This window comes from Chrysemys picta, chromosome 1, assembly GCF_011386835.1.
Source record: "Chrysemys picta bellii isolate R12L10 chromosome 1, ASM1138683v2, whole genome shotgun sequence".
Classification (NCBI taxonomy): domain Eukaryota; kingdom Metazoa; phylum Chordata; order Testudines; family Emydidae; genus Chrysemys; species Chrysemys picta.
In genome coordinates, this window is record NC_088791.1 from 46,805,995 (window position 1) to 46,824,501 (window position 18,507).

An 18,507-nucleotide genomic window follows, 5' to 3' on the forward strand; every position below is an offset into this window, starting at 1 on the left:
TTCACACATTCACAGTAGAAAATTTAGATTTTTTGTAGCTGAATTCCCCAAATATTCTGTCTGTACTGAGCGTGTTCTAGCTTGGGGCTGAGCAGGACTCTACAAATGCAGTGCTGGACTACTGTAGTCTGTTCTGGGACTAGGCACCTGAACTGAGAGCAGGGAAACTGTGTGTCCTGTACTTTCAATCACCCATCCACCCCTGCCCCCATTTCCTCCCTCCGCCATAGGCCCAGGCAGTGTGGAGGAGGAAACTGCCTGATTTGAATACAGAGGAGACAAGAACTGAGCCTGAGGACGGTGGGGTAGTAGATTGGGACAAGAAGCCTGGAGAGATGAGAGATGGGAGACTGAGACTTGGGGCTGGGAGGGTCGAAAACTGGGAATGGGAGAGAGGAACTAGGGGCTAGTAGGTGGCAGGGAAACTGAGATAAGATGAGGAGCCAAGGGGAAACTGGGACTGAGAACCTATGGGTTGGGAGGAGTGACGTGATGAGGGAGAGGAGACAGATCTGACAAGGGGTCAGATTGTGGGGAGAGAACTGGGACTGGCTGGTCAAAGAGACTGGTGCAAGGACCTGCTATGTGTCTATCAGATTGAACTAGGAGTCTTGGAAGGAAAATTGGGCTTTGGAGCCAGAAGGGACGGGGGAGGATAGAGGTGACTGGAGGCCAGGTAGCTGGAGATAGATTGGATGAGGAGCCGAGAGAGGAATTGGGATCAGTGGGGAAGGAGGCTGGGGAAAAGGAGCTGGGCCTTGGGGGGGGTGAGACTAGAACTGGCTGGGCAAGAAGACTGGGATAAGAAGCCTGAGGAGTAGGGTCTGGAACTGGAACAAGGAGCAGGGAAAAGATGGACTGAGACAGACCATTTGGAGAAGATATGGCAGAAAAGGCCTCACTGTGTGCATACTCCCCATGGAGGCTGGAATGGAACTCAAGATTCCTGAGTGGCACCGTTCCTCAGCTGTCAGCAAATATTTATGAAACCTGCTGGCAAAGTGTCTTATCCCCTTTTTGTGTTTCTCCTCATTGAAGCTGACAAGCTACAACTGCTATCAATTACTCCATTAGCTCAAGTGGCAGAGGTCTATAGATCTAAAGGTTTCAACCCTACTAATGACCCATGGCCTAATATGATGCCACATGGGAGGGTTTTTTTTTAGTTTGCTTATTTTAAAACCAAGGAAATGACACACACACAAAATGAGATTAAAGGAACATTATTATAGTTGCAAAGTCAAGCACTCAGAATTTTGGAAATGCAAGAATTAAGGGTGCCTATGTAACCTAGTCTGACCCCCATGTGTGTATGCATTATGACACAGCCTTTAAATGTTGTTTCTTTCTCCTTTGCATATTTAGATTTGTTTTTGAAGCCTGGTTTTTGATTGGCTGAAGCAAAGATTAATTAAACAAAGCACAATACAAACCCGTAAATTTTTATTTGTTACAACAATAACCTTATTAAAATGTAAATTACAAAATTGTAATTTTGGGACAAACCAATGAGAGTTCATGCAAAACATATATGGTGAATGGAAGAAGAAAAAATAAAGGAATCAAGGGCCAAGTTCTGTCTGCTTTACTATGTGTATAACCCTATTGGCTTCAGTAGGAGAGCTCTCTTCTTCAGCCTGCCTGTTTAAATTGCACAAGATTTTACTTAGGAGACAAGATCTTACTTTCCTTTTCAACAACTTTTTGTTAAAGGGACATGGGTATTCAATATAAACTATTTTTAAAAACCCTGTAACTAGAAGAAAACACCTGTTTGATAATAGTGCCGTAATTATTACTGTATTCATTAAACTAGGTGATGGTAGCCAAAACATTAATTATTGGTATAGTAGAAATGAAGCCAATGAAACAGAATATTGCACAAAAGTTAATGACCCCTGCATTTTGCATGACATGGAAATCTTTTGTCAATGTTTAAGCCCATTGGGCGTATTGTCATTAATTTGAAAACTTGAAAATCAAAGGTATAGTGAATTACAAATGTGGAGGATACATGCATATCATTGGAGCAGAACCAACCTCCACCACATGTGGTGTTTTCAGCAAATAACTAGAAATAGATCTGAGTCCCTTCTTTGTTAGAAGCTGTGGGAGGGGACTTCTTGTGAAGAAATCTCCACAAGGATTCCCTCACAGAGATTATCCCAATCATCCCAGTGGGAGCTGGAGTTTGCCTCATCACCAGAGAAAATTTGCTCCCTCCCTCCCTCCCCCAAACCTGGAGGATTTCAGGGGATCTGTGAGAGACCAGGCCATCCATGCAGCTGCATGGCCCCTGTGAGAGTGCCGCATCTTTGGATCTGTGTTACTATGACCTCCTCTTGGGTGGGGCAGATCCTGGAATTTAGGGTGAGAGGAGATAGTTAGCATAATCTGCGTACAAACTTTTCCAGGTGACTTCTGTGTTGAAATTTTCTCTAATTTCAAATATTTGAAAGGAGACATTGAGCCAGGATAGCTCCCCTAAGGGAATAACATGAACACTAGCCTGTCTCGTCTTCCCCTGATTTGTTTTCCTCCATCTCCCATAGTGCAGTCTCTGGACCATTGAGAGAGAGTTCTAGGTAGAAAGCCCTTCTTCACAGAGAGAAGGTGATCTGTGTATGGGTGAACTCTTTCTCCACATGGATTTCAGAGGCACAATCCATTCCAGTGTCTTTTTTTAATTTATATATTTGAAATTACAGAAAGTAGACGGGTTGAAAATTTAAAATGAGTTAAGAAACCACATTGCTCAGATAAATCCAATCCAGCCAAAATAAAGACTCTATAAAATAAAAAATAAAGACTCCTTTTATATAAACAACACTCAATAAACCTTTTGAATGTTTAGGGATTTTTTACAAGATTTGGTTACAGACCAGTTATTTTCAAGACGTCTTTGGCTCAGATTTGTGATATTTGGACAAGTTGGCAACATAAGCTTACTAGACTAATTGTAACTGCTGTTCTTTTATTAATTTTTCTTTCTCCATACCTGCCTTCTTAAGGATAAATACATATTAGACACAACCAACTTGACAGAAAAAACAGCATCTGATAATCAGACTGACAAAACAGAAATTTCATTTCCACATCCAAAAATGAAAACTGAGCCACTAAAACAAAATGAGGACCCACATGGTGATGATGTGCAATTAAATCCAAAACTTTGGGAAGAAAGATATGAGAAAATGTGGGTTGAAAATGAGAAAAGGGAAGTGAAAACAAATTTTAAAAGCATTACAGCAGAGCTAAAGCAAATGTTTGGTGAAATTACCGGTAATGAATTTCAGAAAACTATGCCCATGGAAGGGGCATTACAAGATGGCATCAGTGAAGAATTGGAGAGCATTCATGAAGCGCCACATAATTTGACAAAACCCACCAGTAGAATAGAAGGAAGAAGTGAATGTATGGACCTATGCTCTGTGGTTGAACAAAAGGAATCCAGCAATGAAAACGTAATTTTCTATGCTTTAAATTCCAGTTCTCATGAGCATCCCAATCAGTATAGCATCAGGCTATGTAAAAAAGATAACAAACCGTGTACTGAACATATATGGAATGCAAATGAAGAGGGTTTTACTAACAATGCGGAAAGTACAAAAGTAGCTGTAAATAAAGAGAGGGAAGACCAAATAGCTGCTATGGAAACAGAAGAAAATGTGGATGGAAATATTTCAAATTTAGAGAATAGTCCTGGATATTCACTAAAACATAGTTTGAAAGAAAGCATTTTGGACAAAAGAGCTAATATTCCAGATGTTGTAAGACCTGTTTCCACAGATGATAAAAGCACACTTCTTGCTGTAGCAAAAATCAAACGTGGAAAAGACTCACACTATTTTAAGGATAATATTCCCAAAGACTGCTTTGTTGGCAATCCTAAAACTAGTAGTACTGAAATTGAAAGTAATTTGGGAAACTCTCGACAATCTCATGATGAAACTTTGAAAAGACCATTGGATGAAGAACTGGAACAAGATATGGAAAGATTTAAAAATGAGGTAGGAATGCTGCAGATAGTATTCCTGGCTTTGGAGAAAGAGAAAGTACAACTACAAAAAGAGGTAGAGGTTCACCTGCTGCTGCTTCATTTTCATTGGTCTTTGCTCCACATCAGCCATCCTGTTCACTTCAGCTATTCATCATTTCAGAAAGGTTTCTTATGCAAATTGGCTTTTTGTGCAATGCAAATATATTTCATAACTCTAGAGAGAGGCAGGTGGAGAGAATCTTCCTTTCCTCCATTAGGTGGTTTAGAAGATTTAAGAAACCTAAAATTTAGTTAATCTTAATAGTAGTCTACAATTCAAACATAAAGGACCACATTCAGTTCTAGTGTAAGTAGTTGCTATTCCATTGACTTCAAAGGAAATGCACACATTTACATCGGTTCTCACTTTGAACCAAAGAATGAAAATAGCTTTTGAACAGGGTATTGACTAATCTTTGCATCTGCTCTGTTCTGTGCATGTGTATCTTTCATTACCCTTTGCTGAAACTCTTCAGTTTGCAGTGAAACCATTCTCTGATTAAGTGTTTTTCATTCAAAAAGAATTGTCTACACATTTCTGTTAATCATATCTATTATGTCTACATAACAAACACTATTCATTCCTTCAAACTTCCTGTCATTAATACAGTTATGCTCTTCATTGCTTCATGTTTTGAGATGTAAATTGTATTTCAGTTTTAAAGGGTATGTTTTTATTAAACTTTTTAGTAGTGAGTGAATTCATCTCCTCCCTCCCCCCCCAAGAGTGAAAGTATTCCCACTCACTTGCTACCCTGTGTAGTGGAATATTATGTAAGTGTAGTTCTTTTAAAATTAAAAACACTTTTTAGTTCCTTTATGTGAATCATAGGAATACAATTTAGTGTACCTTCTGGTAAGAATACCTCTTTATTCATTCAAGAAAATGATGACAAAAATGTTGAGTGTCAAACTTTCTTATCCTAGGTAGAAGAGGAAAAGAGAAAGCAAAAATGTGGGGAAATGTTGGCAATGGAGAAAAGAGAAGATACTTATAAGTCATATATGCAAACGTTGGCTGGAAATGGTATTAATCAGCAAATGAAACAGAAACTTGCTATAAAAGGGAACCAATATTCTACAGTAGAAAGTGGAGAAACCACAGAAGAAGAAAAACACACGAAGAACAGTATTTCCTCCAAGGAAAGAGCGAAGTTAATTCAAATACCTTTGAAGGGGTAAGATAGTAAAAATAAATAATAATCTTCATTTATTTGCATATAAACCTAATTGTCTTAAGTATTTTTTATTCTGTAACTTAATGAAATAGTCTTCCACCTGTGAAAACTTGGGGTACACATTGTGCTTGCTTACAAGTGACACTAAATTTACCTTCCTTCCTAAAAATAGTTAAGGACATAATTTGTGCACTGCCCATTGACCAAATGAACACATTGACCAAGATTTTAAAAAAAAGGTTGCCAAAAGTTAGGCACCTAAAATAGACTTAGGACCCTAAATTAGCTGCTTTTTTAAAAATGTTGAACCACCTAAAAATTCTCATTGACTTCAGTATCAATATTCAGTCCAAATACATTTTCAAAACCTAAATTAGACGGGCAAAAATATGATGGGATTGTGGAAACTGGTTGCAGACTTAGCTATAGAGAGACAGTGGCTCACAGTTTAATTTTTTCTTTTTCTGGTTGGGTGCAAGTTGTCTCTTTTATAATCAGTAAATTTATAGATTTCATTGTCATTCTATTCATGTGTGTTTCGCAGGAATAAGGGGAGAGACGATACTTTTAATGAGTTACCCAGAGTTGGAATAGCGTGCAGATGGACAAAGCCTGGCTTGCCATCACACATGACCAGTTCCTTTTAATTTTGCTGCTTAGTGGCAGCAGGGTTTTCTTAACTGCCACCTAACCTTTTAGTCATTTTTTTTCTTTTACTGCTGAACTCAGTTGAGAGTGTAGGCAAACATTAGTCCTCATCACCTTTCTTCTTTTCTCCTCCTTTAAGGCACAGTGATACTTTTGCCCTGAGCAAGAGGTAGCAAGTTGTTGGTTTGCCTGTAGAGCAGACCAGAAGGAACACTGTGACACAGTTGTTGCACAATCCCTGGAGCAGACAGGGAGGTACAGTGAGTCACAGTCTACTTTTTGGATTCTCCCTTGCTTTAATAAGTACCCTGTACCAAGTTTGTGCTAGCACAGCGTATTTCCGCTGGTTGCACCAGGCTAGCTATGTTAGCAGGTTCATTGTGAGTGAAGCCAGTGCTCTGCCTGCTCTCTATTCTGTATCTCCTACTGTCTTTCATTTATGTGGGGGTGCAAAGGATGAGCATTGTGGAGGTTTTCTTCTCTCTACTGCTACCTATGATCCTGGTAGGTGGTGCAAGGGAGTAAGGGGGCATTTATGCCTCTCTATGCACTTGTGCATCCATGAAAGTCAGGCCACAGTGACAACTAACAAGGGTCAGAGTCTGTCCATCTTATATCCCATCTATCAAAAAATTTGGCCACCTCTGGAGTAAGGGTTTAGACAAGGCAGGATGTAGAATGACAATATAAAGTAGTTTTGTTATATTACATATAATTAATAAGAGAATTAAAAATAATCACATGGTGGATTGATTAAAAGAGTAATTTATAGAAACTAAACACTGCTTATATTTGAATACAAAAGTGTATTCTAGTAATCTAAAAAATATTTACAACATGAATTTCTTTTCTATAAATAGATGGAAATTTACAGTTTTCAGATATCTATTTCAACTTAACTTTAGCTAAAGAAATGGATTAGTAAGAGTCACATTTATGTCTGTATAAAGAATTCCATCACTATTCCTTGCCTGTACAGAAATCTCAGAAAATTGTTACCAAGTTGATCAAATTGCAGATAAGTAGTTTTTGGAATTGCCCAAACAGTAAATAAGAGCACTTTGTGGGGTTTGAGCCTGCAAGTAGCTGAGTCTTTTCCAGCAAACTATGCCTAATTTAAAGCATGTGAGTAGTCCCATTGGGACTACTCAAGAACTGCTTAAAGCACTTAACTTAAAGCACTCAGGGCCAGAGTGCTCAGCACCTGGAAGGATTAAACCCGTTTTGTCTAGAAGAATGTTCAACGGTGTTGTTATAAACACACTATAAAACATTGAAACACAGGAAAATGTATGAAATTTGAACATTCATTTTTGTCAAGAGAGAAGTATTTTAACCATTCCCTTCAGACACTGTTATAATACAGTGGTTCTCTCTGTTTCACTTTGACTAGAAAGGACTAGACTTACTTATTGGTGGAACCTGAGCTGCTTGTCAGCAGTAGAAAGTTCACCAGTGGAGTAGGTAGACATAGTGGTGCAAAACACCTACAATCTCTGTTCTGTAGGAGATCTAGAGCCATCAAGAACAGTCATCATAGTGGATTTGGCTGGTAAAGGAGAAGGTGGAGATAAATCAGCTGGGAGATGTACTGATTCAGTGAATCTTTCAGTATTTTTAAAGCAGTTCTTCCATGATGAAGAGCTGCAGTAATGCCACCTGCCCCTCAAGGTGAATCCCCATTCCAGAGCATCTGTTTCCGTGGGCACAGAAGAGTGACATTTGCTCCTGCTGGGCTGAATCTGACCCAGGAATTCTAATGCATGTGGCAACATGTTATGTGTGGAGGAAAATTTGTGCTTAGACTGTTGGAGTCTTACTCGATTTCAGTAAAGCGTTTGATACGGTACCGCACGAGGAATTATTGGTTAAATTGGAAAAGATGGGGATCGATATGAAAATCCAGAGGTGGATAAGGAACTGGTTAAAGGGGAGACTGCAGCGGGTCGTACTGAAAGGTGAAGTGTCAGGTTGGAGGGAGGTCACCAGTGGAGTTCCTCAAGGTTCGGTCTTGGGTCCCATTTTATTTAATCTATTTATTACTGACCTTGGAACCAAATGTAGGAGTGGGCTGATAAAGTTTGCGGATGACACAAAGTTGGGAGGTATTGCCAATTCGGAGAAGGATCGGGATATTCTGCAGGGAGACTTGGATGACCTTGTAAATTGGAGTAATAGAAATAGGATGAAATTTAATAGTGAAAAGTGTAAGGTGATGCATTTAGGGATGACTAACAAGAATTTTAGTTATAAGCTGGGGACGCATCGGTTGGAAGTAACGGAGGAGGAGAAAGACCTCGGAGTCCTGGTTGACCGCAGGATGACTATGAGTCAGCATTGTGACGTGGCCGTGAAAAAAGCTAATGCGGTCTTGGGATGCATTAGGCGAGGTATATCTAGTAGGGATAAGGAGGTGCTGCTTCTGTTATACAAGGCACTGGTGAGACCTCATTTGGAGTACTGTGTGCAGTTCTGGTCTCCCATGTTTAAAAGGGATGAACTCAAACTGGAACGGGTACAGAGAAGGGCCACTAGGATGATCAGAGGAATGGAAAACCTGTCGTATGAAAGGAGACTCGAGGAGCTCGGTTTGTTTACCCTAACCGAAAGAAGGCTGAGGGGGGATATGATTGCTCTCTTTAAATATATCAGAGGGATTAATACCAGGGAGGAAGAGGAATTATTTCAGCTCAGTAATAATGTGGACATGAGAACAAACGGATATAAACTGGCGGTGGAGAAGTTTAGGCTTGAAATTAGAAGAAGGTTTCTAACCATCAGAGGGGTGAAATTTTGGAACAGCCTTCCGAGGGAAACAGTGGGGGCGAAAGACCTCTCTGGCTTTAAGATTAAGCTCGATAAGTTTATGGAGGGATGGGTTTGATGGGATAACGTGATTTTAGTCAACCAATCAACAGCGTGCTATCGCGGGTAAATAGTATCAATGGTCAAAGAGGGTCTGGCTGGAGAATCTTGCCTGCATGCTCGGGGTTTTACTGATCGCCATATTTGGGGTCGGGAAGGAATTTTCCTCCAGGGTGGATTGGCAGAGGCCCTGGAGGTTTTTCGCCTTCCTCCGCAGCATGGGGCGGGGGTCGATAACTGGAGGAGTCTCTGCGACTTGAAGTCCTTAAATCACAGGATTTGGGGACTTCAACAGCTGTGTCAAGGGAAAGGGGTGGGTCAGCTTTTGTGGCCTGCATCATGCGGGAGGTCAGACTAGATGATCACACTGGTCCCTTCTGACCTTAAAGTCTATGAGTGTCCTTTGCTATTTGGTGGAATCAGCTTCAGTACTTTATCATAGAAGACATTTTTCTTTTAAGTGCTTCAATGTTCCTGTGTATTGTCTTCTGTATTATTTTTTAATTTGTCTCTGCTACAAAGTATTTTATTTGAAGATACTTAAGCACTGGATTTTTTTTTTCTTTATTCGTGTTGAAAGTAGTAATTCTGCCTTGAATGTGAAGGATGTAAAGAAAAATGAAAACAAAAAGCGGATTTCAAAACAGAGAGGTAATCAGCAGATGAATTCTACCAATGGAAATCAATTCCAAGTACTGGATGATAGCACTTTGAGTGAAACATCTCAGGATGAAGGAAGGTACAGAATATAACAATGCTATATTTCTCATTTAAGACTGTTAGAAATATAACTTATTTAAGGTAGAAATTAGCTTGAGAACTGACACTAAAAATAAGTCCTACATTAGAACTTCGGAGTTACGAACACCTCGGGAATGGAGGTGTTCATAACTCTGAAATGTTCATAACTCAACAAAACGTTGTGGTGGTTCTTCCAAAAGTTTATAACTGAACATTGACTGAATCCAGCTTTGAAACTTTACTATGCAGTAGAAAAATGCTGTTTTTAATCATCTTAATTGAAATGAAACAAGCACAGAAACAGTTTCCTTACCTTGTCAAATCTTTTTCTAAACTTTCCGTTAATTTTTTTTTTTTGTAGTTTACATTTAACACAGTACTGTACAGTATTTGCTTTTTTTTCCCCTTTGCTACCTGATTGCATACTTCCAGTTCCAAAAGAGGTGTGTGGTTGACCGGTCAGTTCATAACGCTGATTTTCGCAACTCTGAGGTTCTATTGTATTTGTTTTAGAGAAACAAGTTGGGTGAGGTAATATCTTTTATTGGACCAGCTTCTGTTGGTGAGAGAGAGAGGTTTTTTTTTCCTTCAGGTTTTGGAAAGGTACTCACTGTCACAGCTAAGTACAAGGACAGAAAGTTCAGGGTAAGTAGTTAGTACATACTATAAGGCAGTAGTTCTTGAAATCAATACAAACTAAAATTTCATACAGGCAATGACTTGTTTATACAGCTCTACATACTATACACTGAAATTTAAGTACAATACTTATATTTCAGTCTATTTATTTTATAATTGTATAGTAAAAATGAGAAAGTAAACAATTTTTCATTAATAGTGTGCTTAGTGTACCTCATCCAGTGCACTAAATGCCCCAATAACTATGTGGGTGAAGCCAGACCATTACTATGCTCTCAAATGAACTCTCACAGAGAAATGATAAACGACAAAAACATTATATCACCTGTGGGTGAACGCTTTTAACAAAGAGGTTAGCTAGAGAGTGATTGATCAGTCCTCATCCTCACAGGAAACCTGCACAACATTTTTGAAAGATGAGCCTGGGAGCTTAAATTCATAACTTTGCTAGACGCTAAAAATTAATAAAGACACTGGATTCATGACTTACTACAACAATCTTTAACCCACTATCCCCCCTTTTTGTCCTATGACTATAGGGGTGTTAACAGGCCACTTAATCTTGAATGGTCCCTTAGCACATATTCTAACTCCTTATGCTAAATTATCTATTCAACCTTGTATTTAGCTGTAACACTCTGAGTATCTTTCCCAGATCTGAGGAAGGGCTCTGTAGCTCAAAAGCTTCTCTCTCACCAACAGAAGTTGGTCCAATAAAAGATATTACTTCACCCACCTTGTTTCTCTAATATCCTGGGACTGACACGGCTACAACATTGCATACTACTGTTTGTTTGTTCGTTCAAGTTTGTTGTTCAAGTATACAGACATTCAGAATAATTTAGTATTCGTGAGCTATCTAAAAAGTAAAGTAAATCTGTTTATTCATGTCTGAATAGCAGAATTTTTGGTAGCCTTCACGATCCATCGCTAACTTGAGCACTCAGCAGCTGACCTTCCAGTGGTCTGACATGCCCCATCCATCCATCTTGCTGGTTGTCCACTAGTACCATGACCATACACCATTCCTTCCATAATAATTTTCTCAAAAAGTATGCAATATGCGAGGAAATAAAGAGGCAAATGAATCGAGAGCTCGCTCTTTCTTATCTATAAAAACCTTTCTCCCCTCCAGGTTCTTTTGCTTCCTTTCATTCAGAAGTGTGTAGCCCTCATTTTAGTACTGTTCTGTTCCCCTTTTCCTCTTCTTTTAATGCTTAGGGCTTGTCTTCACTATGGGGTGTAAGTCAACCTAAGTTACGCTACTCAAGCTACGTTGTACTCCAGCTATGTTGTACTCAACATAGCTTAGGTCGACTTACTGCAGTGTCTTCATTGTGCTGCATTGATGGGAGATGCCCTCAGGTCAACTTACCTTACTCTTCCTGAGGATCTGGAGTACTGGGGTGGACCGGAGAGCGCTCTGCCGTCGATTTAGCGGATCTTCACCCGCTAAATTGATCCCCACTGCAAGGATGGGTGGTACACCCCAGAGAATGGTGGGTGGACCGGGTACATTCCAACTCCAGCACATACATAGAAGGGTTGAAACAACAATTTAATTGGTGAGTGAGGGGTTACACATGGAATTGTCGCTGCAGATAGAATCTATGGGCAGTAGCGTCGATCTCCCCATAATAAAGACCAGCCCTTAGTCTTTTTCTTTTAGGGAAAAAAGGAGTATTGGAGGAAAGGCAGAATAAAAAAGGAAAGAAGTCTTTGCTTCTGAACCCACCTAGCCTTCCTTTTTGACACCTTCATGGGGGATTGGAGCATGGCTAGGGTACTACTTTTCCCCATTTAAAGAACTCCACATGGTGTTGGTGGATGTGGTTGTGGACATTAGCCTTTTTTGATAGCTGCAGTAAGATGAATTGATAATGAAGACTACCATTGTTAGAAGGGTATGCACTTGTATCTTTTAGCTCAGGTGTTTCTCATCCTTTTAGAGAGCAGGGACCAGCTTGCTACCTTCCTAAACTGTCAGGGAGATCTCAGGGACCACTGCTGGTTCATGGACCAGTCATTGAGAAATACTGTCTAGCTTACAAGAAGCCTGGATATTACTCACCATTAGGAGGTTCAGTGCCAGTCTGATATAGGGGTTGTCACTTTATCTGCTTGGATGACTGCCAGATAACAACCTTGTTGTCTCCTCATTTCCTTCATATAACAATGAGTTGAACTTCTCTGCATCCCAGTGCTCTCCCATTGGGTCTGGTTCCTTCAAGTGTCGCTGTTAAGTAAACTTTGGGTGCTTGTCTCAACATTCACTAAATATCCTCCATTGTAGGCTGTACACAGTGCCCTCCCCAGCCATCCATCCCTTGCCAGGGTGGAGCATGAACCTCCCAACGGGAGCATCCTCAGCCTGGCCCTGGCAGCCAGGCTCGCTCAGCCATTTTGCCAGCTGGGGGCTTCCCTGCCAAACACAGGGTTCTCCTGCCCAATTCCCCCCAAACTTGGGGTCCCCCCCACACACCAACTCCCCCCACACAATGTGGCTGCCACATCCCTTCCAAAATCCTCTTAACTCTTCATATGCGTTTGGTCAGACACTCCCCATAACAGCAACCGCCACTTAGGAGCAGCATAGGGAAAGGGAAATAAAGACAATCCAGGGAATTACAGACAGATCAGCTTAACTTCAGTACCCAGAAAGATAATGGAGCAAATAATTAACCAATCAATTTGCAAACACCTAGAAGATAATAAGGTGATAAGTAACAGTCAGCATGGATTTGAAATCATGTCAGACCAACCTGAGAGCTTTGACAGGGTAACAAATGTTGTGGCTAGGGCAAAGCAGTAGATGTGGTATATCTTGACTTTAGTAAGGCTTTTGATACTTCTCACATAACTTTCTCATAAACAAACTAGGAGACTACAACCTAAATGGAGTTACTGTAAGGAGGGTGCATAACTGGTTGGAAAACCATTCCCAGAGAGTAGTTATCAGTGGTTTACAGTCCAGCTGGAAAGGCATATCAAATGGAGGTCTCACAGGGAGCAGTTCTGGGTCTGGTTCTGTTCAATATATTCATCAATGATTTAAATAATGGCATAGAGAGTACACTTATAAAGTTTGCGGATAATACCAAGCTAGGAGGAGTTGCAAGTGCTTTGGAGGATAGGATTAAAATTCAAAAGGATCTGGACAACTGGAGAAATGGCCTGAAGTAAATAGGGAAGGAACAATCTGTTGCACACAAATAAAATGGGAAATGACTGCCTAGGAAAGTGTACTGCAGAGGGGGATCTGGGGATCAGAGTGGATCACAAGCTAAATACGAATCAGCAGTATAATACTGCTGCAAAAAAAAAAAAAGCAATTATCATTCTGGGATTTATTAGCAGGAATGTTGTAAGCAAGACATGAGAAGTAATTCTTCCTCTCTACTTTGCATTGATTAGGAGTATTGTGTCCAGTTCTGGGTGCCACATTTCAGGAAAGATGTGGACAAATTGGAGAAAGTCCAGAGAAGAGCAACAAAAATGATTAAAGGTCTAGAAAACATGACATATGAGGGCAGGTTGAAAAAATTGGGTTTGTGTAGTCTGGAGAAGAGAAGACTGAGAGGGGATATAAGTTTCAAATACATAAAAGGTTATTACAAGCCTGAGGGAGAAAAAATTGTTCTCCTTAACCTCTGAGGATAGGATAAGAAGCAATGGGCTTAAATTGCAGCAAGGGAGGTTTAGGTTGGACATTAGGAAAAAATTCCTAACTGTCAGGGTAGTTAATCATTGAATTAAATTGCCCTGGGAGGTTGTAGAATCTCCATTATTAGATTTTTAAGAGCAGGTTAGATCAACACCTTCTTTAATACTTAGCCCTGCCATGGGTTCAGGGGACTGGACTAGATGACCTCTCAAGGTACCTACTAATGAGTGTCTACTGTAGTATCCACAGAGCTTAGAATTTGTTTTGCGAGGGACTTCGCAAAACAAATTCTGTTGTCTCTACCCAAAGAGTTTCTAATCTAAAATAACAGTTCTCAGTGTTTTTCATAGTGTGGAATACATTTTAATACAGAAAATCCTCAGGGACCATCTGCTGTCCTATTTACAAATGTTTAGAGCATCTCTTCCTTTGTACAGATGCCTAACACACTGTGGTAATTGCAACAAATAAATGGCCATTCTGTGTGAGATCAATGATCCATCTTAGCCCAGTATCCTGTCTTCCAACAGTGGCCAGGGCCAGATGTGTCAGGGGGGAATGAGCAGAACAGGACAATTATTGAGTGATCCCATCCCTGTCATAAAGTCCCAGCTTCTGACAGTCAAAAGTATAGGGACTCCCAGAGTATGGGGTTGCGTCCCTGACCATCTTGGCTAATAGTCATTAATAGATATATTTTCCATTAACTTATCTAATTCTTTTTTGAACCTATTTATACTTTTGGCCTTCACAATATTCCCTGTCAATGAGTTCCCCAGTTTGACTGTATTGTGTGAGGAAATACTTGCTTTTATTTGTTTTAAACTTGCTATCTATTAATTCATTGGGTGACTCCTGGTTTGTGTGTTATGTGAAGGGGTAAATACACTTTCACTTTCTCCACACCATTCATGATTTGATATACCTCCAAGCTGAATAGTCCCAGTCTTCTTAATCTTTCCTCATACGGAAGCTGTTCCATCTCCCTAATCATTTTTGTTGCCCGTTTCTCTACTTTTCGCATTTCTGATATATCTCTTTTGAGATTGGGCGACCAGAATCACATGCAGTGTTCAAGGTGTAGGTGTGCCATGGATATATATTGTGGCTTTGTAATATTTTCTGTCTTATCTATCCCTTTCGTAATGATTTCTAACATTGTTAGCTTTTTCAAACTGCCGCTGCACTTTGAGCAGATGTTTTCAGAGAACTAGCCAATATGACTCCAAGATCTCATTCTTGAGTGGTAGCAACTAATTTAGACCCCATCATTTTGTATACATATTTGGGATTAGGTTTCCTACGTGCATTATTTTGCATTTATCAACATTGAATTTTGTGATGGGTTGAATCACAGAACCCCCTTTGGGAGCTGCCAACTGTTGTGCCAAGACTACTTCTGCCCCTGCGTTTTTAGCTGTCTATATATTTTTAGAAATAAGGAAGAGCTAGCAGCATGTAACAGACCACCAGCATGTACTTCAGCCTAGCAGTCATCCATGGACCACAGATAGAGAACCTGTAATCTAAAATATAGAAATAACAAAATCAGTGAGGGAAAGAACAGGATGAGGAAGGGAAGAACAGTTATATCAATAAGATCACATGGTGACTCAGTTCAGGTACATTTCTGAGTAATTAAAAATTAATTTGATCACTGCTTAAAAAAAGTCATGTCAGAAACTTTAATTTTTAGTCTTTTTAGAAAATCAAACCATTTTTGTGTGTAATACTCTGAAGCATCCAAAGTTCATTGAAAAAATGTTCCTGTTGAGACCATATTTACATTTTATGGCACACTAAAAAGATTATGTTTCTGCATTTATGGAATATATTTGCAAGACTCATTTAGATTGCTTTTCCAGGTTGTCAACAGCTGTAACTAAAATTAAACATTGTTGATGGAGAATGGGGAATCCAAAATAAGTGGTTTAAAATTATTTTGGACCATAAGAGGCTTTTTCCTTAATGCCGAAAGAAGTGAAAGAACCAAAACCCCTAGTGTTGAGCATGCAGTGTTTGTTCAGCATCTATACAGAGAGCCATCCACTGCAGAGTGTAGTGAAGTGTACATGGTTTGGAACAATGTGAGCAAGCATCAGTGTTCAGGCCTAGTTGTAAGAAAATAGTATTACTTTTTCAGCCAGCTGCTTAATACCTCATGACTTAACGTATTCTGGGGAGTGTTCTTGCCAGTCCACCCACTGCTCTCAGCTTATTCATCTTGTTGGACTGTGAGTAACAAAGCACCATGTTAAGCAGCTCTGATGGTAACTCAGCAGTGTACTCTAAGTCCTTGTCCACATCTCATGCAGGATTGACCATAAAAGAATTCACATTTACTAAATGAATAAATCAGTATTTTCAGAACAAACATATGATTTTACTTCTATCTTAACATCTATTTTCCAATATCAGAATTTATTTTTGTTTTCTAGACCTGGAGCCAAAACAGTAGATGAAAGGAACAAGGTACTGTAAAATAGCTTACTAAACAAAAATATTGCTTTAAATGTTAAGCATTTATATAGCACTTTAAGCACTCATAAATGGGCATGGTGTTTCACCAGATATGTAAATCACTGTCCCTTCTCTGACGAGTTTACAGTCTATCATGTTTGAGACGACAGTGTGTGGGAAATAGTTGAGTAAATGAATAATAACCTTGTTTTTGTTATAATGAATGGTAATTTACAATATTTTTTACTCATTAAATTTTGTCTTATTTGTAGATTGGCAAACAGATGGATGTTGCAGATGATTTTGATGAATTAACTCAGTCTTCTGACACAGCTACAGAGGACTTAGAGTTGCCTGCTTCAACCTACAGAGATGCTATGTTGCTGATAGAACAGCTTTGTATGGATGGCAAAGGTAAATGAGTTATGTTTCAGTAGCAATTGAAGACAAGTGATTACAATTCTCTGGACAACATTAATGCTTCTCACCTGTGTGTCTTTGAATTCTCTTTATAAATTCAAGCACATATTTTTAAATCCTAGGTATTTCTAGCTGTTTGTTCCCAAACTTATTGTCTCCTTTGACCATAAAGAAGGATACATTCCCTGGGAGCCCTGGCTGTCTGAAGCACTGATTCAGGGTAGTAAGCCAGGTGTGGAAGAAAACAATGTCCTCACTCTGAGTTTGAAGTAACAAGCCAGAGGCAGCTTTATTATGAGCAATTGCAATTGCACGGGAGAGTACACTTGGGCAGGGATTCCCCTCCCTAGGCAGGTCTCCGTTAGAAAAACAATTAGGGCAAGCATTTATACCTTTTGTTACAGACAATAATGATCAACAACCGCATCTTGTTTATACATATTCCTTCTGATATCTTACTTTTCTCAGCAGTGCGTGCTACAGTCTGTATTCCATTCTTATCTAACACAAAGTCGAAAAACAGTATCTCTTACAGTTTTTTTTTCCCCACTCGCTTTCCACTTGCCCAGGCCTTGCCTTGAAATCTCACATTATTAGAGCTAGTGTTAGCCTGACTCTTGCTCTATTCCTAGAAACTAAGATATCTGCGTTCAAATTCCCTTTATCCTTTTCTCTACTTCCACACAGGATAACCTTCATAGACTGGGTAAAAGGGCCTATTCCACCTCTAAAGGGTCTCTAAAAGCCCCAGAGCCAGAAACACAACCGGGGGAGGGAAATAACCTCTTAGAGTATGTCTCCACTGCAATTAAAAACCTGCAACTGGCCCATGCCAGCTGACTCGGGCTCACAGGACTCAAGCTTAATTGCAGTTTAGATGTTCAGGCTCAGGCTGCAGCCTGAGCTCTGGGACCCTCCTACCTTGTCCCTAGAGTCTGGGCTCCAGCCCAAGCCTGAATGACTACACCATAATTAAACTGCCCGTTACCCCACGCTCTGCAAGCCTGAATCAGCTGCCATGGGCTAGCTGTGGGGTTTTAATTGCAGTGGAGACATACCTACAAAGATGCCACAGAATCTCCTCCCCATTCTCTATACATTTGCTGAGCTTTAGCTAGATATTTTCCTTTTCTCCCCATTATTTGTCTAGCTTCCACAAGCAGCAGACACTACAGAAGGGTCACCTATTATCGTTGACACTTAAAGAGACAATGGTATCCAGTATTGCAGCAGCAGAGGGCTCCTTTATCCCATCCCCACAGCTGGGTATGTGGCCTCTGTAATACCTTTGTCAGAGGAAGTAGAGATCAAACTTAATATCTGTCTCCAGTTTGCACAGAAGTCATACAGCTTTACTGTATAGTCTTTACTCTATAGCAGTGGTTCTCAAACTTTTTTTCTGCGGACCACTTGAAAATTGCTGAGGGTCTCGACGGACCACTTAATGATCTTTCCAAATGTTGTTTATACCATTAGCTAACTATTGTAAAGCACTTTGGATAAAAGCACTATTTTAAAAAAAAGTAATAATAATTAACGTTTTTTTGTTCTACAAATAAAAGCACACAACTCATATTTTAATATTAGTAGTCTTACCTTTCTAATATGATGGATATGCCCTCTTCCCCGCCGCGGCAGCCGCTGAGCTGGGGCTGGGAAGGAGGGCCATCTCTCCCTAGCAGCCACAGCCCTGGAGCTGGGGAAAGTCACCTCTTTCTCTGGCCGCCGCAGCCCTGTATGTCCCAAATTCCCCCACCCCTTCTTCTCACCCCACTGCCTCCTCCCACCTACCCCCTATTCCCCCCAAGGCCACCACCTCACCTTACATATGTGTCTTCTAATGGGTCCAGGCA

The 18,507-nt window shown here is 40.1% G+C and overlaps 1 protein-coding gene across 16 annotated transcripts in view; it reads left to right on the top strand.

Annotated features, from left to right (window-relative positions):
* ANKRD26 (ankyrin repeat domain containing 26) overlaps window positions 1–18,507 on the top strand; it is a 178,499-nt gene that overhangs the window by 73,207 nt on the left and 86,785 nt on the right. For 8 of the 16 annotated variants that reach the window (XR_010592041.1, XM_008172600.4, XM_024109001.3 and 5 more), the window contains 5 exons: window positions 3,012–4,073; window positions 4,967–5,217; window positions 9,311–9,469; window positions 16,213–16,246; window positions 16,507–16,648. Coding sequence is in view for 15 of the 16 variants with exons in the window: in XM_008172600.4 (XP_008170822.2) it covers window positions 3,012–4,073; window positions 4,967–5,217; window positions 9,311–9,469; window positions 16,213–16,246; window positions 16,507–16,648 (1,648 nt within the window). In the remaining variant the exon portion in view is untranslated. The remainder of the gene's footprint in view (window positions 1–3,011; window positions 4,074–4,966; window positions 5,218–9,310; window positions 9,470–16,212; window positions 16,247–16,506; window positions 16,649–18,507) is intronic. The other 8 variants (XM_065564544.1, XM_065564622.1, XM_065564706.1 and 5 more) reach the window with 5 other exon arrangements.